General features: G+C 45.6%; 6 protein-coding genes across 6 annotated transcripts; 2 read left to right on the top strand and 4 right to left on the bottom strand.

The window, feature by feature from the left end:
- Positions 1 to 540: 540 nt before the first annotated feature.
- On the top strand, positions 541 to 1,090 carry N7478_008134 (uncharacterized protein; the record flags this gene model as incomplete). The annotated part of the gene is made up of 2 exons (XM_056924348.1): positions 541 to 642; positions 761 to 1,090. 2 exons carry the CDS (start codon positions 541 to 543, stop codon positions 1,088 to 1,090), a joined length of 432 nt encoding a protein of 143 aa, XP_056777074.1.
- A 306-nt stretch (positions 1,091 to 1,396) lies between these two features.
- On the bottom strand, positions 1,397 to 2,883 carry N7478_008133 (OSTA/TMEM184 family protein; the record flags this gene model as incomplete). The annotated part of the gene is made up of 6 exons (XM_056924347.1): positions 1,397 to 1,840; positions 1,896 to 2,045; positions 2,101 to 2,226; positions 2,300 to 2,552; positions 2,609 to 2,756; positions 2,814 to 2,883. 6 exons carry the CDS (start codon positions 2,881 to 2,883, stop codon positions 1,397 to 1,399), a joined length of 1,191 nt encoding a protein of 396 aa, XP_056777073.1.
- A 1,761-nt stretch (positions 2,884 to 4,644) lies between these two features.
- Positions 4,645 to 5,460, bottom strand: N7478_008132 (Chloroperoxidase; the record flags this gene model as incomplete). The annotated part of the gene is made up of 2 exons (XM_056924346.1): positions 4,645 to 4,751; positions 4,809 to 5,460. 2 exons carry the CDS (start codon positions 5,458 to 5,460, stop codon positions 4,645 to 4,647), a joined length of 759 nt encoding a protein of 252 aa, XP_056777072.1.
- Positions 5,461 to 6,997: 1,537 nt separating this feature from the next.
- On the top strand, positions 6,998 to 8,491 carry N7478_008131 (uncharacterized protein; the record flags this gene model as incomplete). Its single annotated transcript, XM_056924345.1, has 1 exon — positions 6,998 to 8,491. The coding sequence occupies one exon, from the start codon at positions 6,998 to 7,000 to the stop codon at positions 8,489 to 8,491; it is 1,494 nt and encodes a 497-aa protein (XP_056777071.1).
- Positions 8,492 to 9,130: 639 nt separating this feature from the next.
- N7478_008130 (SCP2 sterol-binding domain-containing protein) lies at positions 9,131 to 9,668 on the bottom strand (the record flags this gene model as incomplete). Its single annotated transcript, XM_056924344.1, has 3 exons — positions 9,131 to 9,294; positions 9,363 to 9,572; positions 9,653 to 9,668. The coding sequence occupies 3 exons, from the start codon at positions 9,666 to 9,668 to the stop codon at positions 9,131 to 9,133; spliced, it is 390 nt and encodes a 129-aa protein (XP_056777070.1).
- A 547-nt stretch (positions 9,669 to 10,215) lies between these two features.
- On the bottom strand, positions 10,216 to 11,514 carry N7478_008129 (uncharacterized protein; the record flags this gene model as incomplete). The annotated part of the gene is made up of 1 exon (XM_056924343.1): positions 10,216 to 11,514. The coding sequence occupies one exon, from the start codon at positions 11,512 to 11,514 to the stop codon at positions 10,216 to 10,218; it is 1,299 nt and encodes a 432-aa protein (XP_056777069.1).
- Positions 11,515 to 11,722: the final 208 nt, after the last annotated feature.

Genomic DNA, 11,722 nt, shown 5'->3' with positions numbered 1-11,722 from the left:
AGGAAATAATTATTGCCTAGTAGTATCTGTATGTCTATCGTGGTTGTTTAAAAGCTTGGATTTAGCTTTCCATTGTATAACTATAGTATCATGAGAGGCAAGAAATCCGGGTAATATTTTGTGGGTCCTCTGAGCCTCCAAAGGTGAGGGGATTCTAGGTACCAGGTTGTATGCTATCACCTGTGCCACGAGCGAAATACAAGGCATGAATGCTCCATTTACCAAAATCTTGATCACAATCAGATATCGTGTGACCAATATTTGGCCAGCCAGCCTTTATTTCTAGTCATATCCGTGGTATGCCGAGGTACTGCTAAGCAATATGACATCACCACCCCAAGGTGTGCGCCTTTATCCACAAGAGATGGGATCATAGACTTCTGGCCCTTTATCATATAGTCTTTCGTTCCTAGCAAGATAGAAAGTCGGTTTTTCTTACTGAATGCATCATTTCCCCATATCGCTTTTCTACTAATAAGACCCGGCATTCTTCTTTTCTATCTATTAACCCTTTGATTCTAAATTTCGTGTCTCTTCATTATGGAGACTTTTTTTAATCATGGATATGGCATGGTCAGCTATGTCACTCGCTTCCTTCAGTTCTTCAGTTCTATCATCATTCTCGGTATCACTGGATGGGCTGTAAGGGACACAAAGACCCTGACTGTCATATACTCTCTAACAATTGTAAGCAATGAGCAACCACCATGGCATTCAGTATACTAATTTCACTATAGGCTGTTGTCACAATCATTTTCAGTGTGGCCGCAACCGCCATCGGGTGCCTGGTGAGGCAAAAGAGATGGCACGTCTTTCCAATGTTTATCATCGATGCAATCCTTTCTTATCTGTGAGACATCCCACGTTCTTCCGTCTGGAGTCAAATGCTAACAAGCGGAGTCTAGATGGCTCACGTCCTTCATATTTTTGGCTCTTGATTTCAATCGGCACAGTTGCCGCTCGAACCGATGGAATGGAGAGCTTGTTTGTAGTCGCCAATACGCAGCGGAAGCTTTCAGTTTCATTGCATTGTAAGAAGGCCTCCCGTTGGATGTCAATATTGTATACGGACGCTAATACTCGAAACTGACAGCTTTGCAACACTTATCACCCTCGGTCTTGAAGTGGGGTACATTAACTCCCCTCGAACTACCCGTGTCGCCAGTAATGAAGAAATGGCAAGAAACCAACAACTTACCCAGAGGCTAGATGACGCTGGAGTTTCGTGATATGGTTGAGTGTTTTCTTGGTTCATGATACTACTTAGCCGAATTTGTACTAAGCAAACAAAAACGAGATAGTTGGGTCAGGACAGGCCAATATTCATAATGCATCAATTATTTATACAATTTAAACCGCCAACAACTTCTATATACTTTAAATATAACTGGAATCTTCAAGCCCCCTGGTGATTATCATATCCCGTCTCGTATTGTGCCATTTCCTCCTGGATCTCCTCCTTCACTTGAGCCTTCTGCATGGCCCGTGCGCGAGAGATCATCTTATAAGCAGACAAAACTTCTTGGAAAATGTCAATCGGATTTAAGTAAACAGCCCAGGCATGTAGTCCCCAGCGACCACCTTGGTAGGTCTTCTGAGTGTTGTTCATCAAGGTCTCTTCATCTCCATCGCCGAGGGGATGGTATGCCTGGGGTCGGAGGACATGCGGCTTGTATGGAATCTCGTAGGGCTTTTTGGGATAAGCGTATAGGATAAAGAAGGAAATTGGTACCATTTGTATGCAGATTACCATTGTTGGGAGACCCATCATTGTGTCGATGTAGGTCAACGTCGTCATTTTGTTTAGAACGCCCGTTGCTGTAAGGACGAGGAAAATAATCTGCGTTGCTGGTTAATATTCATTCCTCGTTTTCATTTTAGAGCCAAAAGCTTACCTGCTCCAAAATAACCAGTCCAACGGCTAGCTTGAATGCCACCAGTTTAAGGAGTGGCCGGTGCTCTTTGATGTGTTCCTTTGTTCTCATGTAGAATTGTAGAATGGCGTTTACTGCGATTGACGTTGACAACGAGGTAGCTACTTCCAGCTATTCAAGCTATCAGTTTAAAATCAAGGACTTGTCAAGCTAAGGTGGCACATACCCAGACGTGAGCGAATTTAGGAGATGTACTTGGCAGGCAGTAAAGGTGGAGTGCTTGGGTCACAACTTGGCTGACAGCGGCAATCCAAGTGATGACTGGATATTGAACAACGCAATACCATGTTAACTATAAGCAGCCCACGGGTCAGTTATTTATTCAAACATTCGTTTGATTTGCTTTTCGCTACCAAATGACTTACTTTCAGGAAAGCAAGACCGTTTCTTTTCTTCTTTGGTTGCCATTGTCTCCTTATCTCAAGGGAAGAAAAGAGCTTCACTTTAGCCTCATCGGTCGGGGCCATAAAGTCGCAAAGCAGCATGACGAATGAATAGAGAGCTACGCCCTGCATCACCTCGCCGAAGCCTTTGAGGTAGATGTAGGAGTTGGGAACAACGATTGAAACGTAGGATAGGACTTGGTAGGAAGGGATGAGATTGCAAATTCGCATAATTCTGGAAGAAGTTATGTTAGAATTGCCACAAATTCTCCATAGAATTAAGGCTCTTACTTGAGCTGTTCGTTGGGGTTGCTCATGTGTGTCGCATGGCGTGCCATCAGCGAAAACATCACAATCAATACTACCACAGTGCAGGCACCGGATACGATCATGTTGAAGTGGTAGAATGAGAGATTTCCCACAAATGGTGCAGTGGAATCTGTTGATCTGTTAGTGTTTCCTTGAATTTGTATAATAGACTGGAGCCTTGACATACATTGTGCAAGGTGGTCGGGTATTTTGCAGCCACCGCTACCCAAAGACGCCCTCGGACTCAGAAAACCCATATTGAATGTATAGCTTGATGAAAAGGCAAGACCAAGTATACAGAGAAATGAAATAAAAGACTGCGGAGCCCCCTCCTTATACTCCGTAACACGTATCCACCGACGAAATTCATAATTTCAAATCTAGGCCCATCTTCGAGCTGACAATTCCTTCAGGGGCCGCGCCGATCACCATTCTCCACTAGGAAATTCTTGACTTGGTGAAGCCCAATCAGCCTTGAAGATTCACGTTGCTTGACTTCCAGCGTCGCAAGGTCTACAGGCTCCGCCACGCTTTTCGTTGAGCAGGCACAACCCTCGGGTCGGCATTTCGCATACATCAAAGCCCAGTTTTGATGCGTCGCCAAATCATATTCTATTTCACTGTATCTTTAACAGTTTAGTGTGTTTAGGTGGGGCTGATCGGCGGCCCCACATAGCTTATTTGCGCGAACTTCCGCTATCCTCGAGAATTATTGCGCGCAATCATAGATACGCGCGCAAATTAAAAGCTGACGTCGTTGACCAGCTGTCAACCCAGTTTTTTTCTGCCTGATTCATTTTTATCGATATCAATGTCGGATTCTTTGCAACTTTCAATGGATGGTATATTGACCTTTGGGGATGGTTGCGAAAGCGCGCTGATTTCAGGATTGAATACTGACATCACTTCAGCATGTGTGCAGACGTTCATTAATATTCAAAGTTGAAACAGGCTAAGCCAAGACCCATTCGTTTATTGCTTAAATTCTGCTTGCGCTTATACATCGTATTTAGCTTTGTGCACGGACGGAAATAAACACTTCAAGCCACTTCAGTCATCAACACCGGTATGTCAACTTTGGAATTGTAAAAATAGCAATGGCGAAGGTAGCTTTTCACGAATTTGGCTGCGTAGAGAATAGCCTTGGAGGTTGAGAACTTGAAGTTATTTTTGTCAACTTCAAGTTGAACACATCTGTATACATATTCATAAGCAACATTCCCCTGGTTTCATTCAAGTTTTGGAGTGATCGAATGCTCCTTAGATCTACCTATGTCGTCACTAGGTACAAGAGGAGAGTAGCGCTCCTAAGAACCGCTCTCAGCTGCCATACTCAATGTTAGATGCTCCAGACCGCCCAGCACTGCCGCGATCTCGTGCGAGCAATTTACCCTCTGTTCCCCCCTCTCTTGAACCGTATTTCTTTCATTCATCTACCCCACCTGTTGATACAAATGATAATCAATGTATGGGAACGCCAAACATTGTATACCCACTATCATGGGAAATCCCGAGTGACCGTACCCTTCGGCCCGCACATCACATCACATCGACGGACTTCATCACGGACTTCAACGACTCAGCCACAACTGCCGGGACACTAATCATTCCTGTGATAGCCCCAGCGGCCAGCTATACCTGCCCTATGTCGCTTTCTGGCACGCGCTCGCATTCTCTGATAGAACCTCCCATATACATTTTCGCCGCGTGGTTACGATAAGGTAAGGATCTGACGCGCGACGCGTTGATGCCATTGAAAACCGATTTAATATCCCACGGATGGAGTTTCACTCTATGAACAAACCCCAGGCAAATCTCTTACAAGCGCATTGTCTACCATCAACCACACGTCATGTCGAGGAAACGAGCTTTATCGGACTATTTTAGTCTAGAAATAAAATTATGACAGCAATCCCAAAAAGAAACGAATCACTTCTATCTAGTACAAGCGCATGGGACTGGCTGCCCTCGCAAAACTTGAGACCGTACACGTGCATAAATCCGTCCACGGGTAACTTCTAGACCTTCACTGCCCCAACTCTTATAGCCATATCTGTGACATTTGCCGAAGTTCTGGGTACCTTAGGAGGCTGATACCCCTCAAGATAAGGAATACGTTCATCTTCTATCCACCTATTAGCAAAGTTTCCAGTCAATTTGGGAGATCAGAAAAACTTCATACCAAAAAACGCACGAACCCACGCCTTCGGGGCAGCACCGAAGTTATCGTCCCACATAGTTAGTAAGTAAAGACCAGTAGTCCCAGGACTACCACTCATTTCATTAGCCGAAGCGTTGAAACTCGGATTCACTTTCTTAGCCTCCGCCACGCGTGCAGCGCGAGCCTTAGCCGCCATTTCAACAGTAACATAGTTATTCTTCTCTTCACCCAATGTCTCATATAAGCGAAGGTGTTTAGCAACTGTCCGCCAGATAACGGGGTCAAAATGCAAATTATCGCCGAAGTAGATGTCGTTTCGGGATAGTGACCCGTCAAATTCTATATCGTCGTGTTTTGCTAAGTCTGCAAGGTTTATTGTTGAGCTATTTCCGGTCGTGGTGAGGTTGAAGTCTAGGGCTTGTTCGAAGGCGAAATCAAGTGCAGTTGGGACGTAGTTGTAGGCTTCTTTTATGGCTAATCGAAACATTGATATGTCGATATTTTTCCCAGATCGTGGTAACCAGCCGTGATTTGCTAGGACATTTAATCCGGGACATGGGGATCTGCCTGTATGTTTGTTAGTTATTTGTGTCTTTTGAAGTCTTGAGGTCGCTGGGAAGTCTGACTGTCTGTTGGCGATGCTGGACGCCATGCGTGGAGATCGTGTGGCCATGCGTAACAAGCCTTTGTAAAGCCGAAGATTATGGTGCTGAAAATTACTAACTTCATATTCGCTGTTGCTGGACCGACACTTGTTTCTTTATCTTTTCGAAGATAGCTGTGAAGATGATATTATAGTCATAAGGCGCGATGTCCCCAGGACTTTATACACATACTTCAAATAACATAGAGAGCAGTAGTATGGTAGTGATCGGCGCGCGTATTCATCGCTGCGCCCATCAGCCAAGCCGTAGAGCGCATTTCAAATGCGGGTCATTTAGTATCAAGTCGACTTAACTTGGGCAATTGATCATAAGCCATGCTTACTGCCCAGGTGGCCTAAGTATTATTACGTCCCTGGCCATCAAAGAGCAGCATAATTTGGGGTCAAAGTTAGTATCGGAAATGTAAAAGGTCTGCAATCCTGCTTGCTGGTGGTATATGCCATTCCAAGCTTATTTGAAATTGAATAATATCCACCTAGTCATTGGTCAACGCCCGTCAGACACCTTTAGCGAATACGCACTTGCATGAACCGCCCCACATCGTCCAGACCTTCTTCGTAACGATCGATTTAATTCACTGATCAGGTTAAGAGTCTAGCCACTAACGGCTAAACACCTTTTAAACTTAAACGAGCGCCTTGGTCTTGGAAACTGTCATCATTCCAAATATCTGGCCACCGAATGGCTGTGCAAGTAAGATGAACGGCTAAACGGCTGGCATCTTAGGCTGCGCAACCCATGCGCTTATTATCTTCGAGGCCCTTCCAAGGTTTCTCTACGTCTTCCAAATAATTCAAAACCTTCACACCACCCCATTCGACCTTATGCGGCTCTGACCATGGAATGCTGGGGTTTGACAAATGTTCGGCGGTTCTCCGCCCCGCAAGGCTATGCTGCGCAGCCCCCTATTCCCTTTCTACACTCTTCGGGAAAATGCTCGGAACATTCTATGACAACTCGATGAAGTTCTTCACCGTCATTTGATATTTAGAGTACTACAAGGATCCAATAAGATACACTTTCACCTTTGAATATTCCGAACTTCCGATGAGACTACCGTCACCAGGCTCGGTAGCTGAAAATTGCCAAGCATTTAGCGCCAAGACGCCATAATGCAAAGCTGACTTTGAATTTGGAGATTTGGAATTATGAAATCGTTTAAAGGTCTTCGCATCGCTAGATATGAATTGAAGATATTTTCCAAGTAAATAACCACTCGAATACGAACAATTATTATGGATACCATCACAGACCAGGATCATGACGATCAGTCCGGTTATAAGACGCGCCGGCCACATAAGAAATCTAGATACGGATGTAAAAAGTGCAAAGACCGCAGAATTAAAGTATGTATGGGTTTAGTTTCGACCATTTATGTGGATGAGAAAGTTAAATACAAGTGTCTAACCAATTCGATAGTGTGACGAATTGAAGCCAAAGTGCACTAGATGCATTCATCTAAATTTGCAATGCCACTATGCAAGAGAAAGGCCAGACATCTCACCATATGCGCTAGTAGAAGATCCTTTCTCCGACGAACCTGAAATGTATCAATCGGATTATCAGCAGACTCGCCTTGAGATTCTCGGCCATTTGTCTTCCACCAAACGTGCAATGTCATCATCAAGACTTCCCTGCGAACATGAGAATAATAACAATAACGACCCGCTACTACAGCTACGACAAGTGAAAAGGCTCACGCCGCCAGAATACAAGTTACTGAAGCATTATATCGAACACACGAGTCGAGATCTTACAGTCGATAATCAAGATCAATATGCTCTACAAATCGGCATTCCAAATTTAGCATTGGAGAGTCGACCTCTAATGAAATCGTTACTGGCGTTATCGGCTGTATGCAAATGCTCAGATATCATTAATCAAGCGCTTTCGCCACGCAATTGTCGCAAAAGGGTCTTGAGCCTTTTGAATTTCGCAGATCAATATCATATGGAGTCTTTGAGGGAGATTCAAGCCACACTACCGAAGACAAAACATTATGATCATGTTCTGGCTAATGCAGCCATGATGGGAATGTACGGATCAGGAAGTCACTGTGTTCGTATTTGGCTTACTGAAACTGCGAGTATTGATGGGTTCTCTGTGGATGAGATTAGACCCAGAGGCGCTCAATGGATTAGTTTCTTTAGAGCTGCTCGGATTGCGTATGCTGGCCTTGTTGGTGGTATACGTGAATCTGGTAGTTTGACACGGACTCGAGATTGTTCAGCCGCCACTACTTTATCAGATGCCCGGTCGAAGTTGTTTAACCAATATAGGCCCTCTGTGCCAACGACCTCACAGGGGAGTCCGTCTGCGCATCCATTATATCCGATATTTGCCGAAACTATTCCATCGGCGTTGGAAACGTTGAATCGAAGGGCTAGAGGACTTATGGATCTTCTCTCTACCGACCTAATAGAAGACCGCCATAGACCTGATATCCATGCTTGCTTTGCTGCGTTGCAAATTTTCAACGACATAGTTTCCGTGACCTTCGCTGTCAAAGCAACCAACTCAATGTCACCGAGCAGCTTCAGTGATGCTTTCAGCGATGACTCTGGAATCGAATCAATTATTCAAAACCTCAATGTCTCCCCTTGGATAGGGCGGTATACAGCAAATATAACTTCCATGATACCTTCAAATTTACCTCGAAGATTCATCATGGCGTTAATCCACAAGGCTCCATCGAGATACTTGAGTCTTGTCGAGGAAATGATTGACATTGTGCAATCTGATTCGGATACGTCGCTGAATAGCACAGCTCCTAATGGGAGATGGGGATATGGCAAGGCGGAGCCTAGCTTCGCGCATCAGTTTGCTTTTGATATATTCGCTCACTGGTTGGTCTTGGTAATTTTGCTGGAAGATGTGTGGTGGATTGGTGGTATTGGAGCTTGGGAGCTTGGACAGATTGTCTCTTTTAAGAGGAGTTCACGATCAAGTATGGGATTATGGAGTCGTGAGGGGAAGTGGTGGCCGGAAAGCATGTTTGATATTAGTCGTCAGTTTGATAAGCATAGTGTATACGCTTAAATATGAATTTGCCAGGATTAAATGGGGTTTCCAATTCTATTTTCGGAATATTTGCAATTGTTAGATGGATAGTAGATAGATAAGAAGACGCCGGGCTGGTACCTTCATATTGATAATGTTTAGGGTATACAAGATCTAATTCACTACGAGTGTATCTAGGGTGGAAACTTGACAATACTGCCCTGTGAGTCGGTTTGCCACTTTGATCGTATAGCTATCGCTGGAAAGAAGCAAATTCCCGAAATATAATACTCGGAAAACTTGTTAAATTTCATGTGTCAGTGGCCTTGCAGCAAGGTACTTTCAATTACTAGTAGAGGCGGAGCGTCAACAATACGCTTTGGCCCGATGATGTCATATAAGCCAACAAATAGCTAGCAGCTCTTGGCACATAAGCACTTGAGATGGCTTTGCTCAGATCCAAACGAAGAGACAAAGTCATCGTGTACGAAAGAGTAGTAGAAGGAAATTATAGCGTTGCGAGACTTTATTGCCAGCGAAATAACTGGCGTACAAGTTTTGTACTACATAGTATATAACAACTTGAAGGCGGGTGAAACTTGGGGGCCCGAAATCAGTCCAAAAGCAACGAAATTGTTCATGTACATATTCCGAAAGAGAAAAAGGGTATCTAAATCTTTACAGCTTGGCCTTGCCCTGGGCCTTCTTGAGTACGGGCTCCATTTTTGTAGCCTTCATGATGTTACCCTTGATCTTGAGCTTGCCGCCCATGAACAGACGCTGGGCATTGGCCTTGCCAGCAACGAGGGAGGCGAAGTCGGAATCGGAGAGGGAGAGAGTGACTGTGTGGAAGATTCATATTAGTATATATTGCGATTTCTCTCAGATAGTGATGGGGCTGTCATCTCACCATCAGCCTTGCCGCCCTCGGGAGCGGCACCTTGGCCAACCTCGCCTTTGTTCTTCAGGTCGAGGAACCAGCTCTCCTCCTTGCCTTCCTTGTTCTTGATGTTGAAGGAAACGATGGCCTTGGCACCGGCGACAGCCTCCTTGCGACCGGCTTCATCGCCTTGAAGGGTCTGGTGGATCACGTCGAACGCGGCGGAGGAGGGGTGAGAATCTGTGGTGACTAGTTAGCGGTGTGTTCAAAGCTGGGAATGGTTACTGAGGCTTGACGTGGACACGAAAGAAAACACATACCTTTCTTGAGAGACATGATGAATGATCAGTTTTGAGTGTCAAAAGTGTGGAAAGTGGAACGGGGCGAGATCTTGAAGTTATATAGCGATGATGAATTTAATGGGCCGAACATGAACATGGGGGCGCATGTGAACTGTTAGCTCCGTGCCGAGGCCCCCGTGAAATCATACTTTCTCCACACACGCGACCGAGGACGCTTTACTCCATACTTTTGAGTGAAAATCCACTTTCAAGATTAACCTTGTGCCTGTTTTGATGCTGTTGAACCTGCAAGGTTACTAATTTACTCTAGAGCTATCCCTCTCTCCTTGTTTTCCAAGCCACAATAGTGGGAAATGATAGACATGATGATCACACAAACGGCCCTTTCAAACAGCCCCTTTTGCCCCCAAACTTACAGTACAAACCCAAGTTTCTGATCGGCTTTATTGATGGAGTCGCACAGATTCGGTATGCACCGCGGAATCTCATGCTTCTCATTACAATGCCAATCGCTTCCCTCCGAAGAATTCACTCCGCCACTCCCCACATTATCATTACCGCCAGCTAAACACCCATGACGGCTACATCCGCTTCATATGCTCGGGTTTTCCCCAAAGTCGCTCCCGCGCCCGCGCTTTCTTCAATCCGCGTAGCCCTCCTCGCTGTTGCTGTGCAGCACAGATGACTCGCTGCAATTGCTGTTGACTGAGTACGAGGGGCACGTCGACGAGACTTCTCTGGCGTGGGTTCTCTTTGCATTGCCTCTGAGCCCCCAGTTGGTTCATTGGGGCCAATGCGTCATCCCACGTTCCAGTACGGAGGGTGGATTCTAGAACGTTGAATTCCATTAGCGTAGGGCGGTGAACTGAGATGAAGGATGCTATTTGCGACGCGTCTGTGATCACGTTGGCCAACTCAATCTGTTCCAGATGATGAAATCGCAAGCCTCGCAGTGATGAACTCCGATTCAAATAGCTGGGTGTGGATTCTATACTGCTGGTTGTACTTTGGAGATATGGCTCACTAGCGAGGGATAAGGGAGATAAATTCTTCTCTCCGACCCAGTGGAAGACCAATTTCCTGAGCTCATAGAAGCTCTGCAGGTATGCATGAAGCAATTTGAAATGATCGGTCGGCAAGCCAGGTTGGTACTGGAAACTATCCATGTGGATTGTGAGGCTTCGAATCTGTGACCATCGCTTACGAGAAGCAGGGGATCCACCAAATCCCTTATCCGGCCGTAGATACAACGCAGCGGCCGGGTGCACTGAAAGCAACGAAAGACTCTCCAGTAGGGGCAAGGCGGCACGTTCAACCGCGACTCGCAATGAAATCAACGCATAATCTACCACACTCCGGCGATAGCGATGACTTGGAGGCTGGCCGCGGCAGTAGATTCGAAGATGGCGGATATCTCGCATGAAGGACAATGCACGCTCAAACGCGACAATATCGGTGGCAGTGTGGAACAACGGCGGGTATTGCTGCACCAACAAATCTGTCGTCTTGTGGCTTCCATATTTGTTGTGTCTATAGGACGCCCGGTGGCCCTGTGACATGTAGACGAATGTCTGCTCGGTGCCTGTGATCCTGTCAATCACTGGGGGCGGAAAGGTCTCTGTGGTGTGTGGGATCTTGAAGGTGATGGTTTGGATGTGTGCTCCAATCCGCTTCAGAGCTAATAGTCGAGACTGTCGGGTCAACGCGCGGCGACGGAGTGTTATTGTTGTGTCTACGAAGACAATCGGTGCTAGTTCGGCTGCGAGGTCCCGACAAAGCAAACGGCACGGAGCTAGATCGGCATTCGTCAAATGACATACTAGGCGATCATGGATAGCTTTCTTCCTCCATAATTGTTTTAATGTAGGTCTTGGCGTCATGACTACTAACTAAGAACAGCTCTCAAAACTGAGCACGGTCGGTGGCAGCCACTGTGATACTGCTTTTTATTATACTAATCCTGCGGGTACCAGGGAGTACTTATTACTGTCTATTTTTCGAGTGCAACCCGACTACTTTTAAACACGAATCGAACCAGATAATAACCTGTTCCTGATCATATGAAAATTATGTTTTTGGCTACACAAT

This window comes from Penicillium angulare (assembly GCF_028827245.1).
Source record: "Penicillium angulare strain IBT 27051 chromosome Unknown utg000005l_segment0_segment0, whole genome shotgun sequence".
Classification (NCBI taxonomy): Eukaryota; Fungi; Ascomycota; class Eurotiomycetes; order Eurotiales; family Aspergillaceae; genus Penicillium; species Penicillium angulare.
Note: the sequence above shows the minus strand (reverse complement) of the source record. Positions and strands in the feature narration are given on the sequence as shown.